Genomic DNA, 20,037 nt, shown 5'->3' with positions numbered 1-20,037 from the left:
AAGGCACCCTATGCGGGACAATGTTCCAAAATGTAATCAAGGTTTGAAGTTAATATGTTTTAGTCAAATATTATATCTGTTTAGGCTTTTTGCGGTCAACATAATAAGAAAATAAAAAAATATGCCCCCCCGACCATCTGCTCAATAACAAATTGGCCCGCGGCTGAATCTAGTTGATGATCCCTGCATTAAGGTGTCTGCAATAGAATATAATTATCAAAGCTAATATAGACATTAAAGACACAGTGCAGTCCAAAACTTGATTTCTGTGATCTATATATATTTCCACACTATGAGGTTGGAAAAATACTGTGAAATTGTGAAAATTATGATAATGCTGTTTTAGTGTAAGACTCATTCGAAAAGACCGCTTGAAATTTCAGCCTGTTTTGGTGGGATGGAGTTTTGGCCTGCCTGGTGGCACCAACAGGCAGTAAATTAGTTAGACCAATAAGAAAGTTCCAAACCTCTCTGCCAAAATCAGCTAGTTTTCAGTTTTCTCCTCTACTCAGACTACTCTGACAGTCCTAGCAAAGTTCTTGCTTGAGAAATTGCTCTTAGCTAAGATTTTTTTAAATTAGAAAACAATTACAGTAAGGTACTTACTTGTTTCCCAGAAATGATTTAATATTGAGATATAAACAGTGCAATAGGCCTTTCTATAGCTTCCAAAATATATTTTCTTACACTAGAGGAAGAGTACCAAAATGGCTCTGTGGTGGCTTCAACAGAGCCCGCTGTCAATCATCTAGGGTTAATACATACTGTATCATTCTATGTAACTCTGTCATCTACTTCTACATGTGTCTGACAGCTTAAATTCAGTGTAAAATGTGTATTTAATTATTATTATTATTTTTTTAGAGAACCATCTGCAATTGGACAGGGACATCTTTAAGATAGACTTTTTTCCCGAATTGAGAACGAAGTGGCGCCAAGAACAGCTTAGTTCAAAATGTGGCTGCTGTGCTTTATATTAGCTAATGTTTACCGGCTGTATAGAAGCATTCACATATCACAGCTGTAACAAGGTGGAGCTAGATCATTTGTTTGCTTAAGCAAAACCCAAATGTGTGAATAGCCATAATATTTAAATGAATAAAATATTTTATTTTTTTACCCCATGGCATCAGAGAGATCTTCATATCCAGTCAAGATTGTTTTGAACAAGCAGAGGATTTGCTCACAGTGGAGAGATGGAGAGATGGCTGTTGAAGAGGACTCTCAACAACAGGTGTGATACATCACCTTTTACAATTACAGAGACCTGACCTCTTGGATCAATTCTGTTATTGGAATATCAGGAGAATTTACAGTTTTTGTGTGATTCATTAAAATCAAAAAGGGTTAGAAATGGTGTGTTCAGAGTAATAACTTCGGTCACCTTTTACAGCCTACATATGTGGAGCAGAGAGTGGAGACTGAACCCATACTGATCAAAGATGAGGAGACGGCAGAGGACGTTTGGAAGACTGACCCTCAGGAAGAGCTCATGATCACTGGAGAGGGTGGGTGCAACCATAAGGGGTACTGCTCTGTCTATGGAAGACTGTGTGGGTGTGGTGTTATACACGTTGCAAGCTGCTACATTGGTGTTGGGCGTTTTATTTTCTGCCATATGGAGTGCACATACACACACAGTCCCTTACAAAGCCGTCATGGTTTGCTACTGGTAGCCCTTTACACTCGTACCTCTTTGCGGGTTGAAAATGGCAGATTTGGGCACTGATAAGTGCCTAAATTGGAACGTAGTGGTTGTACAGTAACATGCTATAAATGACGTCAGATCTCAGGCTCTGCGCCGCTTCACAGTGCTGTATGTGTTTTAACTGACAGCCGTTCTGAACATGAGCACCGCACGCGACAAGTTGTTGCCCCTATCCCTCCCGCTAATTGTCAAACTTTTGCACATTTGTTGTTGTCTGAGTGAAACGCTGTATATTAAGAGGCCTCAATGTATTTTGAAAGATGAGACGTAGAGGATTATAATACATACGGCATTGATACAAGCAAGCCAAACACTTGTGAGTCCAAATGTGCACTTCACATTTCCGTATCATAAAACCCATGTCCTATACAGTGTCATCATTTACGATCACTATGTTTGATGTACAGCTACAAGATGACATGGCGTCATACCCTGGGTTTTTCTGAACAGAATGAGCCTATTTTTTTGGTCTATTGTGAAGAAAATCTGGCACAGAACACGCACCTGAATGCACTCATTACTCCTTTCTATGCGCACCAAAATTACGGTATGTTTCTCTGAATTCCCTTGTGAAAGCCTAACACTGTAAGATTGTATTTTATAACTTAGCTGATCATGTTGGCAATATAACAAACTTTCAAATGATGCCCAGCTGACCCAGATTGTAATTTAAAATGGGCAGGTTTTGGATTAGGTAAACAACAACATTAATTGTGTGAAGGCGGGGATGCAGGGCTGTGTTATAAACAAAACAACTACAAGTGTGCTTGTTCTAGTTCCTCAAAGCACCTTATAGTTGAAGACTTTTCTTTGAGTCATGAAAGTGTATTTATATGACTTAGGAACTGTGTACACTTTGGAGAGGAGTGTGGCCACTTGGAGACACCAGTTAGTCCTCTCAGTCAAACCCTTGTCAATTTTCTGTTTTATGTTGCACCTACCCCATATTTCCAGGAATATTCTTATCATGTTACTGAATGTATCCAGAACATTTTCTGATTTTGTTATCAACAAATGTGGCAAAAGTACAGTAAATGTAAAATGCACACAAAATCAAGAGTGTAATGTTTGGATTCAGTCTTGTCAGGTGAAATGTTGCATCCTCAACTTTAGTGTAATAATTTCCCCATAATCTCCAAACTGCTCCCTTTCAAGTGCTACCATGCTTATGCATTTCATATGTCTTTGTAAAAAACATTTAAATTTAGCCCTATTCATATAGGCCAAATCCCACAAGTGTAAAGGGTTAAGTGTCTTTTTGAATGTTTCTTTCATGTTTATCCCAAATATTTAGAGTCTGGTTCCAAGCCTGGGCAACCACCATCCTTTGAGCAACGGCACTTTGAGGACTTCATCACACAACCCAACATATCTCCTGAAGACTCGGTGGATCATTACCCCAATTCTGATGTTCCAAAGGAACCAGGCACATCCCGGCTCACGTCTGCAGAGAAATCAAAGGTGTTTAGCACAAAGCAGCACCAGCCAGCCGAGGATGAGGACTCACAAGACGTAGTGATGGTGAAGGATGAGAAAAGGGAGGAGCTGGATCAGACCACGGCCCTGGCAGGACCTGACCAGTTTGTCATGGATGAGACTGATGCGCAGCTGTGGACCTCTGTGGATCCAGGCAGAGACACTGACACTGTTGGCCACCCAGATTTCTCCTTTCATGCCACAGAGGAGTACTCTCAGAATATCTCAATTTTCCCATCTCATAGTGGGCTGCCATCCGTAGGGCCATCGGTTCACTCTTCTAGAGGGAAATCACATGCTAACATGTTCAGTACAGCAGCACACATGAAAAGACATGTCAGGACATTGGCTGATGAGACTAGACAACAGATGCCAGAAGGACAGAGCAGTGAGATGCTGAACTCAAATAATGACGGAAATAGTTTAGCTCTACAGCCAAGGCAGCATCAGCACAGGGCTTCAGAAGCAACTGTGAGAATGAGTGAGTGCATGACAGGGTCAAACATGGCCACCACCTCCACCTTCTCTGGATACAGCCTGAGTCGCAGTAGTTTTAACAAGGTGAAGAGAATGAGGACTCAGTGGAGGTCGGGCGGCACCACTGAGAGGCGTTTCAGCTGCACCTTCTGTGGGAAGAGCTTCCAGCGTTTCAGCCAGCTCAAAGAACACCTCCGAAGTCACACCGGAGAGAAACCGTACACCTGCGAACAGTGTGGCAGGAGTTTCACCAAGCAGTGCAACCTGATCAGACATGCTGTGGTCCACAGTGGGGAGAAGCCCTACGAGTGCACACAGTGTGGGAAATGCTTCACCCAGCGCTCCAGTATGAAGTCACATCAGAGAACTCACATAGGAGAGAGTCCATTATCTCAATATGTTGTACCATCATACCCTGGGGATCCACACACAAGTTTAATGTTGTCTCAGACGAAATGGAACAAATAGAGCATAATTGCATGATGTTTCTATAACACTTTCTATGTGAAAATGTGTTACAGAAGAAATTGAGACATTTTGACACGCTTTTCCTCCCAATTATTTGTGAAATGGTTTTCATGTTTAACTGTTGACGGTTCCTCACTTTCATTTTAACACACAGAGTGCCGGAATTCCATAACTACTAGAATGGCCATGACGGTCATTCTGATCGTTGATATTTCAATTATATAAATGTTCCATAATAAATTTGTAAATGATTGTATTTATTATGTTAAAATAGATCATAAGAAACCTCAGGACACCAAATGCAAATTGTAATCAGTCAGAAAATGAATTGATTGATCCAAAACGCATAGATAAAAATAAAAAAAATGTGATAGTGTATTTTTTGACTGTAAGACAAGCTATTTACAACTGGTAGCATTGTGTTTTGTACCACAAAATCATTAAAATAAACATGCTATATTCAATAAAATTGATTTAATGAAAGACTTGATCTGCGCTTTTAGATCAACCATTTATAGGAGCCATTAAGTATGTATTGTTTAGTTAGTGTTTGTCTCTCAGGGATGTCACTTCATGCCACAAGGGACAGTGTCATATCGGGTCAGGTTAATAACAACATGATTTCCCAAGTTATATTTTCACGTTACTCTGCTGCCTTAAAATGTTAAGTTATGTCAACTCAACTTGGCAATTAAATATTTGTTTCAGTATAATAGGCTATACATGCTCATACAGCTTTACATTTGACATCTAGAAACAACACTTTTTTACTGTGTACATTGTCTAACCTGACTCTACACCGCTACTGTATAAAACTGATAATCTGAATGTAAGATCAAATCAATGACCTGTTCAGGAGTCATATTGCTTGGGGGTAAAAACTGTTGAGAAGCCTTTTTGTCCTAGACTTGGCACTCCAGTACTGCTTGCCATGCTGTAGTAGAGAGAACAGTCTATGACTGGGATGGCTGGGGTCTTTGACAATTTTTAGGGCCTTCCTCTGACACCACCTGGTGTAAAGGTCCTGGATGGCAGGCAGCTTATCCCCAGTGATGTACTGAGCCGTATGCACTACCCTCTGTAGTGCCATGCGGTTGGAGGCTTAGCAATTGCCGTACCAGGCAGTGATGCAATCAGTCAGGATGCTGTCGATGTTGCAAGCAGACCAGCCGTTCTTGATCGTTGTCTCTGTTGAACCACTTTCTCAAAGTTTGAGACTCAGCTCGTCTTGGAGTGTTTGTTAGAATGGATACTTGGGTTGTAAATCTGGAAATCTGTCAGCCATTTTCCAAGCTGATCTGGCATCTTTGATCCTCCCTCAGGATAGAGCCATGACAGGTGTCATCCGACACACAGAAACGAAGGTAAGTTTGTGGTGTTTGCGTGCATCCGTGAGTGTGTGGTCAAGTAGTCGAGTACAGCAGTGAAATGTAATTTGTTTGTTTTCAAACCGGTATGTTTGACACCGGTATGTTTGATGTGGACCTGCATCCACATCAACGGGCCGCATTGGAGAAGGTGAAAAGCTTCAAGTTCCTCTGCGTACACATTACTGACAATCTGAAATGGTTCACGCACACAGACAGTGTGGTGAAGAAGGCACAACAGTGTCTCTACAACCTCAGGAGGCTGAAGAAATTTGACTTGGCCCCTAAGATGGCCCCTACAGATGCACCATTGAAAGCATCCTGTCGGGCTGTATCACCGCCTGGTACGGCAACTGCACCGTCCGCAACTGCAGGGCTCTCCAGAGGGTGGTGTGGTCTGCCCAACGCATCACCGGGGGCACACTGCCTGCCCCCCAGGACATCTACAGCACCCAGTGTCACAGGAAGGGCAAGAAGATCATCAAGGACCTCAGCCACCCGAACCACTGCTTGGTTCACCACGCTACCATCCAGAAGGCGAGGTCAGTACAGGTACATCAAAGCTGGGAACGAGAGGCTGAAAAACTGCTTCTATCTCAAGGCCATCAGACTGTTAAATATTCACCATTAGCCGGCCTCCACCCAATACCCTACCCTAAACTTTAGACACTGTCACTAACCGGCTACCACCCAGTTACTCTACCATGCACCTTAGAGGCTGCTGACCTATGTACATAGTCATGGAACACTGGTCACTTTAATAATGTTTACATACTGTTTTACTCACTTCATATGTACTGAATATACTATATTCTAGTCAAGGCCTAACCTATTTACAGTGCATTTGGAAAGTATTATGGTGGAAAAATTGCAAGATTATGTTATAACACTTTTATTGCATCAAATGGTTGTGTTATGCAACAGAATAGAGTATTCTGTTAACTATTGTCTGTGTGTGTTCTACTGAGGATGGGCCTCTGGGAGATAACACTGACAGGAAATTTGATGTCTTTTGGATGATAAAACCTAAAGAGCATTCCAGAGCATGAGTTAATGTTTCTGTTCTATACGGGGCCAGACACTGGTCTCTACACAATGAAAACTGTTGACCCAGCAGATACTGTCTGCTATGTATTATAGGTATCTTTCATACAAATGAAACCTGTTGGAGCTAAGAACACAAACGTAGAATATGTAACGAATTTGCAAAAATTTACGTTAAGTTTCGAATTTGCAAAACATATATGTTACGAATTCTAGCTAGGTGGCTAATGTTAGCTAGATGAAATGAAAGATCCCAGAAAATGTTCCATGCGCACAAAAAGCTTTCACATTTTGAACCGTAACATATACTACCTCGCTGTTAGTGAGCATTTTTCCTTTGCCAAGACAATCCTTAGACCTGGCAGGTGTGTCAAATCAAAAAGCTGACAAAGCAGCATGATCATTACACATGTGCACTTTGTGCTGGGGATAACAAAGCTCACTCTAAAATGTGCAGCTTTGTCACACAACACAATGCCAAAGATTTCTCAAGTTTTGAGGGAGTATGCAATTGGCATACTGACTGCAGGAATGACCACGAGCTGTTTCAGAGAATTTCATGTTGATTTCTCTACCATAAGCCGCATCCAACGTTGTTTAGAAAATTTGGGAGTATGTCCAACCAGCCTCAGAAACGCAGACCATGTTTAACCATGCCAGCCCAGGACCTTTACATCCAACTTCTTCACATGCGGGATCGTCTGAGACTAGCCACCCGGACAGCTGATGAAACTGGAGAAGTGTCCTCTTTACAGATGAATCCCGGTTTCAACTGTACTGGGCAGACGGCAGACAGCGTGTATGGCGTTGTGTGGGCGAGTGGTTTACTGATGTCAACATTGTGAACAGAGTGGCCCATGGTGGGGTTATGGTATGAGCAGGCATAAGCTACGGACAACAAACAAAATAGCATTTTATTGATGGCAATTTGAACACACAGAGATACCGTGATGAAATACTGAGGCCCATTGTTGTGCCATTCATCCACTGCCATCACCTCATGTTTCAGCATGATAATGCACTGCCCCATGTCGCGAGGATCTGTACACAGTTCCTGGAAGCTGAAAATGTCCCAGTTCTTCCATGGCCTGCATTCTCACCAGACATGTCACTCCTTGAGCTTTTTTGGGATGCCCTGGTTTAACGTGTAGGACAGTGTGTTCCAGTTCCTGCCAATATCCAAAAACTTCGCACAGGCATTGAAGAGGAGTGGGACAACATTCCACAGGCCACAATCAACAGCCTGATCAACTCTATGTGAAGGAGATGTGTTGCACTGCATGAGACAAATTCTGGTCACACAAGATACTGACTGGTTTTCTGATCCACGGCCCTACCTTTTTTTAAAGCTATCTGTGACCAACAGATGCATATCTGTATTCCCAGTCATGTGAAATCCATAGATTAAGGCCTAATTTATTTATTTCAATTTACTGATTTCCTTATATGAACTGTACCTCGGTAAAATCTTTGAAATTGTTGCATGTTGCGTTTTATATTTTTGTTCAGTGTAGTTGCAAAGTAGCAAGTAGTTGAAAAGTTGCTAATTAGGTAAATGCTAAAGTTGTCCTTGAAGAGATTTGAAATTGCAACCCTTGGGTTACTAGACTTTGTCATACACCCATCCATCCATCCCGACCAACCACCCTACTTTCGTTCCTGCCTTTAGTAATCATCTGTCTTACGTAACCATACCAAAAGTAACAGATCATACTAATTTGTGTGTCCCAGATTTATGTTTACTATGTTACGTCTAGTCTATGAGACCAGGCTGGAGTGACATCCTTAGTACAAAGCTCTTGGCCCTTATATTTCAAGCTCTCACTTTGCCCAATTTGGTATTTGTAAGAGATTGATTAAGGCAATATCTGCTTGTTGCAAATTTGGAAACGTTCAATAGTACATGGCAGTGTTGTGTTCGAGACCACCTAAAGTGAGACCGATTCAAGACCAAGGCCGAGGGGGGCGAGACTGAGTCAAGACGAGACTGACAAGAAGGCGTCCGAGACAGTCATGACCGAGACCAGAAGAATGCGAGTCCAATTCAAGACCATGATTCTAATTATGTCAAATCACCACCATAATAAGAGTTCAAAATGTCCAGTATTTCTGGGTTCATATTTCAGAACAACATATAGATTCTTTAGACATTCAGAAAAGTGAAAAAATGCATTCTGAGGGAAAATATAGCCGAACTACAAATTATTACTAACCCAAACACAGTGGGGAACAATGGGCCTTATATGCCTTCAGAGAAGGGCTAAGGATTTACAAAATAATTATTATATTAAGTCAGCCTTTGGCTAGGCCATCAGAAGCTACTGTAGATAATAAAGGCATCTGCCATTCAACTGTATTAAGGCAACATTTTAGAGTGACAGTGTAATCAACCAATCCCATTTAGACTTAATCAGTGGAACCGTTTTCACAAAAACCTATGGAAAGTTCTGGCTTCTTTAAAAAAACAGGTCACTCGCTGTGCAATAGCGAGCAGTAGTTTTCTTACGGTCTAGCTAGCTAGTTTTTCTTGTCGGCTAGTTTTTCAGTGGCTGCAGCTGGTGTTATCAAAGAGGATGTTGTTGCTAATTTGTTAACTTCTCCCTTTTCAAGAATAACTTTAAACAAGAAGTTAAGTTTCAAATGTTCATCATCTGGTGAGTGGAACTGGGTTTTTTATTGCAGCGCACTTTCTGTTGTTAGTCATCTCTTTGAAAATAACTTGTGTGTGAAACATTGCTGCATTTAAAGTGGAACTGGCAGCATTTTAGCATCATAAAATCTTATTAGAATCTGTTCATATACACTCCCAGGAAGAATATCACACTTTTAAAACATTTTCTGACACTTAGATATGGTAATTTTCACGTTTTTATACATTCTTAGAATGTTTGGGAATTATGTGTATTAAGGCATTTGTGAAAATTCTATAGCAATATAGAGAGGGAAGGCGGCCATGCGTTTGTACAATTAATAGACACTGCAGTAAATAACACTGAATAAAAACACCTCTTGTCCAGGACCGGTGCTCTATAGCCAATCAGAGCTACAGTAGGCAGTATATACAGTATATACAAACAAACCATTTGCAACACGGCCTGCCATCATTCACTTTGAACTGGACTGTATGTTTACAGGCAGTCGCAACAGCGTGACTTCAGATAATTAGAATGCATTCACCAAAAGCTACAAAATACACCTGAAAGGATTTCTGGAAAGATGTAAACACCACGGGAGTCCTCTTACATTTGGAAACGTTATAGTCCTATTTATCAAACAACCATGAAAAGGTAGGCTCTCTCTACATCAGTTATGCCCATCAACAAGATCATCAACTAATGCTAACGCAAAGCAAGATGTGCTAAAATCTAATGAAGGAACATTAGATAAACCCTCTCAAACTTTTGCAGCTAGTTGGCCCTCAGAATTGCATTAATAAACGATGGACTATTTTTAACTATTTCTTTTTTTGCATACGTTTACTGACACTGGTCACATTCAGCAGGTGTTGCGCGTTTGTAAATTAATCAGTTCTTCGCTCTGGCACACTCAGATGAGTGCTCTGACATCGGAGTAGATAGCCAGAGTGAATTTGCGAATGCAAGAGATATGCTAGCTGAATAACAGTCGTTCCAGTTCTTGTTAGCTAACCAAATGACACCTGCATCTTTAGCTGTGTACACCAAAAAACCTACATGCGGAGGAAAAGTCCGTCACTCACCCACTCCTCCTAGCTGCTAGCTCGCAAGCTATCTAGCTAACATTAGGCGCTGTGTTTTTAGATTGCAACATAAATAAATATGCTAGATTGTTAGCTACGTTATGACTGACTTGTGCTCATATCCCTTGCTAGTTTGATTGTATTGTAACGACCCGGTATTGTGTTCTGTGTTTGTGGGTGTGTTATGGTTCTCATGGCTACTAGCAGGGGTTAAATATGTCAGGACAGATGGAAAGGTTGGGGGGGTATGATGGGTAATCCCGCGGGATTTGGAAATGCATAAAGAGGGATGAGTGTCTCATATCTCTCTCTTCTGTTCGGGCCTTGATCTGTTCCTATGAGAGTGACCTTAACTCGACATGTATAATTGTGTATGTTCGGCATTTAGCGGCGTGGGCTGTGGCCTGAACAATAGCCCAGTTTAGGAATAAACCTGTGTTCTAACCTGTACACCTAGAGTCCGTCTCTTTCCTCTTTAATGACCCAGCCGGGTCATTACAGTATTGACATTCCCAGCCTTAGTTAACAATAAAAATCCGAATATTGAGTCGTTTAAACTGAAAGCGTGCACCCCGAATGGAGGCAACAAACAATGTACCAGGCCAGCTGTAATTTACAACCTGATAGCAATATTTTTTGGACTACCAAGAAATGTATTGGTGAATTATATTACTCATGCATTGAACTGCATCCATCTATTCTGCCAACAATGCCTATTATACGTCATGAAACACTGAGTCAAATATAACCTATTTTTAAAACCTCTTATGAAGTTGGTTTTCTAGCATAAACTGTGAATTTGATATTTTCGACTGATATTATGATTGTCTGTTTGTTTCATATCTGCAAAGTAGTTAAAATGCTGTCAGTTCCACTTTAAACTTAAGATCACCGGTTACTTTGTGTGCCTAACGGGAATTTGTTTGCAATGGGAAGTAATTGACTTCTCGATTGGGAAATGCTTAATGGTTGTGATTTTATATTCTTCTGTTTGGGACCTACTGGCTTATTATGTCTGAGTTTATGGACTGCTTATCCTTAACATCATGCTGTGTGTGACTGCTGTCTTTCCATCGGCCCTATGCAGTGGTGTAGTCTAATTTTGTCATATTACCCAAATGGCCTGCCCAGCGAAGTAAAGACACCATGTGTGAAAAATCCTATGTTTCCCTGTGGTTTTTGATACGCTTTCCTAAATATTTTTCACCTTTTCACTCTCAAAATCACACTTTTTTGAATAGAAAAAAACACATTTGATGATCTAAGTCCACAACAATTCTTAAACCACATCAATCTGATTGGGTGGGCCTGGCTCCCCAGTGGGTGGATCTGTGTCCACCCAGGCCCATTCATGCATACACCCCTGATGCAAACAGTGCATGATAACAATTGCACATCACAAATAGCCTGCTAACTAACATTTTGTACAACATTTTTTTGCATACCCATTGTTGCCTTAGGATATTTACTAGTCAATGTTAACTGAGTTGAAACGTCTTTCCAACCCTACCGGCTACCGATGTCATTCTTCTGTGAGTTGCTACATGCCAAAATCAGCTGAGAGCTGCACTCTCTTGCTGCCTGCAGATGATATTGGTATTATGGTTGCTGTCCTTTCAGAATCACAAACATGTCACACACTGAAGACCGATAGGTTCGCCACTGTACTAACCTGTCACACACTGAAGGCCTATAGGTTCACCACTGTACTAACCTGTCACACACTGAAGACCGATAGGTTCGCCACTGTACTAACCTGTCACACACTGAAGGCCTATAGGTTCACCACTGTGAAAACATGTCTAAAATAGATATAAAGACTGTTAAGATATAAATGTTTCAAGAAAGGAGTGTATATATTTGGCCCGGCGAAGCAGTTTTATGCGCTGACTGAATTGAAGCTGATAATTATGAGTTTTTTACTCTGTTGGGCTCCGGAAGAAATTACGAGTCAGAGTACAAATGTATCCGACACTGAGACACTCAATATCTGGTCTGTGGACCGAGACCGGTCTCGAGTACTTCAACATTGGTACATAGATTACATTTTAGTCATCATGTGTTCTAGTACGCCTGCAATGCCTGCTAATGAAGACTGTGATGCTTTTGTCCCTAGTCTGTTGAAGGTGTCTACATACTCAGTGCCTTCCCCAGTGATGCACGTGTACGACCACTCTATCCTGCTGGGACCCTGTGAGGATAGAAATGTAATCTGTGTCCTTGTTGACGCTGATAGGGAAATTAACAAGGAAAGCACAAGCAGGCGCGCACACACATTATTATGTGGTACACCAGATCTAGACTGATAAATACTGACTTGAAATTTACATAACTGATTCAATTGCAGTTGGAAGGTTGACATAAGAATGATTGGATTGGTGGCCATCGATGAAAAAAGCACAAGCAGACACACAAAGGCCTGGTCTTAGGTGAGACAAAAAAATGTTTCGCCCTACTATACCCCTGCAAAACTAGAATAGTCCCAGTAAGCAAAATAAGGTAGAATTTTTTACATTTTAAATATGTATTTTCCAGACATTGAAGTTAGGTTCATTTTAGGTTCTGAATGAAAGGTCAAATACATTTTCCGGACGTAGAAAATACATATTTTCCAGACATTGATAAGATGTATTTTCCAAATGTTGAAATCTGGTTTATTTTCTGTTCTGAATTAAAGTTGAAAAGACGTCATTTATAGACATCTACACTACATGATCAAAATGATGTGGACACCTGCTTGTCGAACATCTCAATCCAAAATCATGGGCATTAATACCCCTTTGCTGCTATAACAGCCTCCACTCTTCTGGGAAGTCTTTCCACTAGAAGCTGGAACATTGCTGCAGGGACTTGCCTCCATTCAGCCACGAGCATTACTGAGGTCGGGCACTTATGTTGGGCAGTTAGGTCTGGCTTGCAGTCGGCTTTCCAATTCATCCCAAAGGTGTTCCATGGGGTTGAGGCTCTGTGCATGCCAGTCAAGTTCTTCCACACCGATCTCAACAAACCATTTCTGTATTGACCTCGTTTTGTGCACGGGGACATTGTCATGCTGAAACAGGAAAGGGCCTTACAAAAAGTTTGAAGCACAGAATCATCTAATGTCATTGTATGCTGTAGCTTTAAGAATTCCTTTCACTGGAACTAAGGGGCATAGCCGAACCATGAAAAACAGCACCAGACCATTATTTATTCTCCACTAAACTTTACATTTGGCACTATGCATTGGGGCAGGTAGCGTTCTCCTAGCATCCGCCAAACCAAGATTTGTCTCTGAAAGCCTGATTCATAATTTCAGAGAACGTGTTTCCATTGCTTCAGAGTCCAATGGCAGCGAGCTTCACACCACTCCAGCCGACGCTTGGCATTGTGGATGGTGTTCTTAGGTTTGTGACTGGCTGCTCGACCATGGAAACCCATTTCATGAAGCTCCTGACAAACATTTCAGTTTACTGGGGCAGCTCTAGCGGGGCAGAAATGTGACAAACTGACTTTTTGGAAAGGTGGCATTCTATGACAGTGCCACATTGAAAGTCACTGATCTCTTCAGTAAGGCCATTCTACTGCCAATGTTTGTTTATGGAGACTGGATTGCGGTGTGCTAGATTTTATACACCTGTCAGCAATGGGTATGGCTGAAATAGCCAAATCCACTAATTTTAAGGGGCGTCCACATACTTTTGTATATATAGTGTATGTTTGTACCAAATCAAGTCTGGTCCAGACCGGACCAAATTGGAACCAAATATAGACGTCTTACTGGGGTGTAGCTTACAGTGTAAGGCCTGCAATGGATTTTTATGAATGCCCATCCATGTGGTACGCCTACCATTTATAAAACAGGCAGGTGTTTGTTAATAAATCCTCTTAAGGATCCGCCACTATTTTTCAATTTTCCCCTAAAATGACATACCCAAATCCAACTGCCTGTTGCTCCTGAAGCAAGGATATGCATATTCTTGGCACCAGTTGAAAGGAAACACTGAAGTGTGTGGAAATGTGAAAGGAATGTAAGAGAATATAACACAATAGATCTGGTAAAAGATAATGCAAAGAAAAAAAACGGGCTTTTGTATTTTTTTGTACCATCATTTTGAAATGCAAGAGAAAGGCCATAATGTATTATTCCAGCCCAGGTGCAATTTAGATTTTGGCCAACAGATGGCAGCAATGTATGTGCACCGTTTTAGACTGATCCAATGAACCATTGCATTTCTGTTCAAAATTTTGTATCAAGACTGCTCAAATGTGCCTAATTTGTTTATTAATAACTTTTCATGTTGAAAAATTGTGCACTCTCCTCAAACAATAGCATGGTATTATTTCACTGTAATAGCTACTGTGAATTGGACAGTGCAGTTACATTAACAAGAATTTAAGCTTTCTGCCAATATCAGATATATCTATGTCCTGGGAAATATTCTTGTTACTTACTGCGTTAGCTCAACTGTCCCGTGGAAGGACACCGATCCCAAAGAGGTTTTAACATGTCAGTGCATTTTTTATTTGATTGGGCTCCATTTAGGTTAGGCTATTTGATCTGTGAAACGTGCATGATGTAAAAAGTGTCCGTCTCATTACATTGTCATTAATTTTCTCTCCAGCCTGGAGGTTACATAAAAGTTCACATACTCTTTAAGCTATATCTGCTACAGTATTTATGTTAGATTTTTTTTTTTTGACGGAACGTTGGTGGAGCGCCGCAGCATTGCCTAATCCTGCCTAATAGGCAGGCCGGCCCTGGACAAACACATGGTACACACACATTATTACTTGGTACACCAGATCTAGACTAATAAATACTGACTTGAAATGTACATAACTGATTAAATTGCAGTTTGAAGGATGACACACAAATTCTTGGGATGTTGGCCAATGATGAAAAAAGCACTTGACTGCTGGGTGAGAAGAAAGGACAGGTTGTGCTGGGTGGGTTCTTGGTGAGTTTACCAGCAACATACCAGACAATTATTTTCCCAGAGGCCCCCACACATGCATTATTTTTTTATTGAGGTCCCAATTATTATGGAGATCATGATCATTTTGCACACAAAAAAAACTAGTTAGACAGGCCCACTGCACAAAAAATGGACCAGCCCCTCTGGCATTTCGGCCAGTCCGCACCTGTTTACCACCACCATTATCACCAACTCAAGCATCATCAACATCATCATCACAGTCATTCTCAATGACCACACTGCTGGTGTTTGGATTATTGTTTTGATATAAGTTATATTGATGGATGATAATATCTGCCTTCCCTAGAATGCCATGGGTCCAAAGACTGACCTGTCATCATGTGGTGACATTGAGCTAGAAATGGATGAGACTAGTGAGGGAAAAGGTGGCTGGATAACTGCATTGACTGTGGAGGGAGGTAGCTGCACTGAAACATGTGATTCAACCAGCCACCAAATGTCATCTCCTGGAGCATGTCTCTCTTTTCCTCTGATGAAACTGATTTATTTTTTCAATGATGATGATGATGATTTGGATGGATTCTCCCTCTGGACACAGTGACATGATCAGTGTACTGCAATTCACAAACAGCACAATCATCTTGGCGTCCCATGACAGAACTGTCAATGTGGGACAAATACAAAGGTGCATGTCATTCTAACTCTTCAACTTCCACATAAACAAATCATTTAATCAAGAATGGATGAGTAGTCACAACAATGCATGTATGCTTACACTTGATCTCTCTGCATCTCGCTCTACAGGTGTGTTTGTGTGGGTCCTGTTCTAGTCTTGGAGGGGAACCTGCAATGCTCCAGTGAACTGGTGTGGGTGATGAAGTCAGCTCTACTTCCTCTCCTGTAGAGAATAACCACCCAGTCAGTGTACACACAGTCATTGCATGCACTCTGCTCCATACACACACATACAATCATAATTCACTTACTCTCACAGATATATCAGTACTACTGTACTTTTATGCATATTCTCTCATGTTGCTCAATCAACTACTCGCTATCTTATACACTATCTGATATGCATACACTTTATATCTAATACCACTACATTGAGTGTACAAAACATTAGGAACACCTTCCTAATATTGAGTTGCACCCCCCCCCCCTTTTGCCCCCAGAACAGCCTCAATTCGTCAGGTCATGGACTCTACAAGGTGTCAAAAGCATTTCAAAGGGATGCTGGCCCATTTGATTTGATTTATTGCCACAGTTGTGTCAAGTTGGCTGGATATCCTTAGGGCGGTGGCTCATTCTTGATACACACGGGAAACGATTGAGCGTGAAAGACCCAGCTGCTTTGCAGTTCTTTACACACTCGAAACCAGTGCACCTGGCACCTACTACCATACCTTGTTCAAAGGCACTTAAATATTTTGTCTTGCCCATTCACCCTCTGAATGGCACACATACATAATCCATGTCTCAAGGCTTAAAAATCCTTCTTTAACTTGTCTTCTCCCCTTCATCTACACTGAATGAAGTGGAATAAACAGATGGCATCAATAAGGGGTCTTAGACTATCCAGATGAAAGCTATTACATGGAAAGAGCAGGCATCCTAATGTTTTGTGCACTCAGTGGATATGTATGTGCCTTAAAAACCCTAAGAGAATAACCTCTTAATGTTAATCAGCTATAGTTAATGTAGTATGCAATAGTTACTTGAAATATATAATTCAATTACGTTTATTTTAAGTTTACATGAATCTAGTTGCACTCTCTACATGCAGACTAGAACAGAACCTCGTTTTTACCTGGCCAGGCCAGGCTAGTGATAATTATATCAATTTTGAAGGGCTGTTGCAGTCTTATATTTACGGTAGTACATATTTATGTCACGTGTTGAAGGAAAGCGCGATTGCAATTTCGCCTGCATCTCCCACAAGCAATATTGTTGCAATTTGTAAACATCTACGGATTGTTTGTTGCGCATTAGCTTGGAAATTGGAGACTTTATTTCACACAGAGAATACAAATTCTGTAATTTGGACTGGACAAGATGGCCAGCTGCAATTTTCAGTCGCAGTTGGTATCCATTATGGAGGTATTAGCTAAAGCAGCTGTAGCAGAAATTAACAAACGGGTTGATGATAGCTGTGCAGTTATACGTTTGGAAATGACCCAAAGCCAGCGAGATATTGATGCACTGAAAAGGAAGTGTCAAATGATGGAGGGCGAGTTGAAGAAGACGCGAGTCAGGAGAAAAGGTAATGTGTTATTCATGATAAATTGATTGCATATACAAAACCCAAATGTCTGACTAGCCCTAATATGACTCAATACAATTATTTTCCAGTTTTTTACCCCATGGCATCAGCAAGATCTTCATATCCAGTCAAGATTGTTTTGAACAAGCAGAGGAGTAACTCACAGTGGAGAGATGGAGAGGACTCTCAACCCCAGGTGTGATACATCACCTTTTACAATTACAGAGATCTGACCTCTTGGATCAATTCTGTTATTGGATTTTCAGGAGAATTTACTGCTTTTGTGTGATTCATGAGAATGAAAGTGTTAAATATGGTGTGTCCAGAGTAATAACCCCAGTCCACTGTTACAGCCTACAGATGTGGAGCAGAGAGTAGAGACTGAACCCATACTGATCAAAGATGAGGAGACAGCAGAGGATGTGTGGAAGACTGACCCTCAGGAAGAGCTCAGGATCACTGGAGAGGGTGGGTGCGACCATAAGGGGTACTGCTCTGTCTATGAAAGACTGTGTGGGTGTGGTGGTATGCGTGTTCATTGGCTTCAATTCAGCTAAACCTAGGGCGCGTACACTCACAGTCAGTTCTAAAGCAGTCATGTCTTCCAACTTAAGGGTCTTTTGTAATGTGTATTTTATCCTAAATCTTTAGAGTCTGGTTCCAAGCCTGGGCAACCACCATCCTTTGAGCAACGGCACTTTGAGGACTTCATCCCACAACCCAACATATCTCCTGAAGACTCAGTGGAACATTACCCCAATTCTGATGGTCCAGAGGAACCAGACACACCCCGGCTCACATCTACAGACGTGTTCAGCACAGAGCAGCACGGGCCAGATGAGGACTCACTAGAGCTAGTGATGGTGAAGGATGAGAAAGAGGAGGATCTTGATCAGACCACGGCCCTGGCAGGACCTGACCAGTTTGTCATGGATGAGACTGATGGGCAGCTGTGGACCTCTGTGGATCCAGGCAGAGACACTGACCCTGATGGCCACCCAATTTTCTCCTTTCATGCGTCAGAAGAGTACTCTCAGAATATCTCAATTTTCCCATCTCACAGTGGGCTTCCATCCCTTCCTACTATGACAGATGATGTATGGCCATCACTTCACTCTAAAGGGAAACCACATGCTAACATGTTCAGTACAGCAGCACAGATGAAAAGACATATCAGGACATTGGCTGATGAGACTAGACAACAGATGCCAGAAGGACAGAGCAGTGAGATGCTAAACTCAAATAATGATGGAAATAGTTTAGCTCTACAGCCAAGGCAGCATCAGTACAGGGCTTCAGAATCAACAGTGAGAATGAGTGAGTGCATGACAGGGTCAAACATGGCCACCACCTCCACCTTCTCTGGATACAGCCTGAGTCGCAGTAGTTTTAACATGGTGAAGAGAATGAGGACTCGGTGGAGGTCGGGCGGCACCACTGAGAAGCGGTTCAGAGAGAAACCGCACACCTGCGAACAGTGTGGCAGGAGTTTCACCAAGCAGTGGAACCTCATCAGACATGCTGTGGTCCACAGTGGGGAGAAGCCATACGAGTGCACACAGTGTGGGAAATGCTTCACCCGGCGCTCCAGTATGAAGTCACATCAGAGAACTCACATAGGAGAGAGTCCAGTGTCTCAAAATGTTGTACCCCGATACCCCTTGGATCCACACACAAGTGTTATGTTGTCTCAGACCAGGTGGAACTAATAGGGACATAATTGCATACTTTCTTTTTGAAAATGTTGTACAGAAGGTATTTAGAAGGTACAGAGACATTTTACAATATTTTTCTCCCAATTGATTTGTGAAATGCTTTGTCTGTTGATGGCTCTTCACTTTCATTTTAACAACCTATTTACAACTGTTAATGTGTTTTTGGCAACAAAATCATAAACATCTTATATTAATTAAAAATTATGTCATGGAAGAGTCCATCTGCTTTTAGATAAATCATTTATAGGATCCTTTTAGTATGTGTTTTGTATAGTTAGACCAACACTAGCTGGGATGTCACTTCTTTCCAAAGGGACAGTCTCATATTAGGTCTAGTTAATAACTTAACTTGATTTCCCAAGTTGTATTTTCACGTTACTCTGCTGCCTTAAAATGTTTAGTTATGTCAACTCAAAACTAGGCAGTTTTAATATTTGTTTCAGTGTCATAGGCTATACATGCTCATACAGCTTTACATTTTACATCTGCAAACTATGCTTTACTATGTACGTTGTCTAAACTGACACTGCACCGGTACAGGATAAAACTGGTAATCTGAATCAAAGAACATTAGATAGTATAGATCAAGTATGGGCAAGTTTGATGGGGGCCACTAAAAATGTGAATTTATCATGAGGGGCCGCACGTGCAATCACGCAGTGAGCAGTGTCTACTTACCCACATCCATACCCACACGTGCAATCAGTGCCAGCCCTAGCCTTTTTGGGGCCTTACGTGCATATATTTTTTCAGTTTTTGGAAATTGATCTGTGGGCCTACAAAAGGTTAGCCGCCAGTTGCCCATCCCTGCTGTAGATAGCTAAATAGATCAGTTAAATAGATTGATATGATTAGTTTGAGTGATTTACTGTTTCACTGATT

General features: G+C 41.4%; 2 protein-coding genes across 2 annotated transcripts in view; both read left to right on the top strand.

Annotated features, from left to right (window-relative positions):
- LOC129824226 (zinc finger protein with KRAB and SCAN domains 1-like) overlaps positions 1 to 4,614 on the top strand; it is a 10,937-nt gene extending 6,323 nt beyond the window's left edge. The window contains exons 2-4 of the mRNA XM_055883702.1: positions 1,134 to 1,234; positions 1,394 to 1,508; positions 3,003 to 4,614. Of these exons, the coding sequence (XP_055739677.1) occupies positions 1,134 to 1,234; positions 1,394 to 1,508; positions 3,003 to 4,129 (1,343 nt within the window). The 3' untranslated portion in view covers positions 4,130 to 4,614. The remainder of the gene's footprint in view (positions 1 to 1,133; positions 1,235 to 1,393; positions 1,509 to 3,002) is intronic.
- An 11,079-nt stretch (positions 4,615 to 15,693) lies between these two features.
- On the top strand, positions 15,694 to 19,374 carry LOC129824230 (zinc finger protein 263-like). The gene is made up of 4 exons (XM_055883707.1): positions 15,694 to 17,440; positions 17,530 to 17,636; positions 17,794 to 17,908; positions 18,092 to 19,374. Exons 1-4 carry the CDS (start codon positions 17,233 to 17,235, stop codon positions 19,147 to 19,149), a joined length of 1,488 nt encoding a protein of 495 aa, XP_055739682.1. The 5' UTR covers positions 15,694 to 17,232; the 3' UTR covers positions 19,150 to 19,374.
- The last annotated feature ends 663 nt before the right edge of the window (positions 19,375 to 20,037 follow it).

This window comes from Salvelinus fontinalis, chromosome 26, assembly GCF_029448725.1.
Source record: "Salvelinus fontinalis isolate EN_2023a chromosome 26, ASM2944872v1, whole genome shotgun sequence".
In the NCBI taxonomy this organism is placed as follows: Eukaryota; Metazoa; Chordata; class Actinopteri; order Salmoniformes; family Salmonidae; genus Salvelinus; species Salvelinus fontinalis.
Note: the sequence above shows the minus strand (reverse complement) of the source record. Positions and strands in the feature narration are given on the sequence as shown.

What these genes read in the sequence shown, in the direction of transcription:
- LOC129824230 (XM_055883707.1), top strand. Translation starts at nt 17,233, where the DNA reads ATGGCCAGCTGCAATTTTCAGTCGCAGTTGGTATCCATTATGGAGGTA. An exon ending in GACGCGAGTCAGGAGAAAAG is followed by an intron (nt 17,441 to 17,529) that starts GTAATGTGTTAT and finishes ATTATTTTCCAG; the next exon opens with TTTTTTACCCCATGGCATCA. An exon ending in GCTCAGGATCACTGGAGAGG is followed by an intron (nt 17,909 to 18,091) that starts GTGGGTGCGACC and finishes CTAAATCTTTAG; the next exon opens with AGTCTGGTTCCAAGCCTGGG.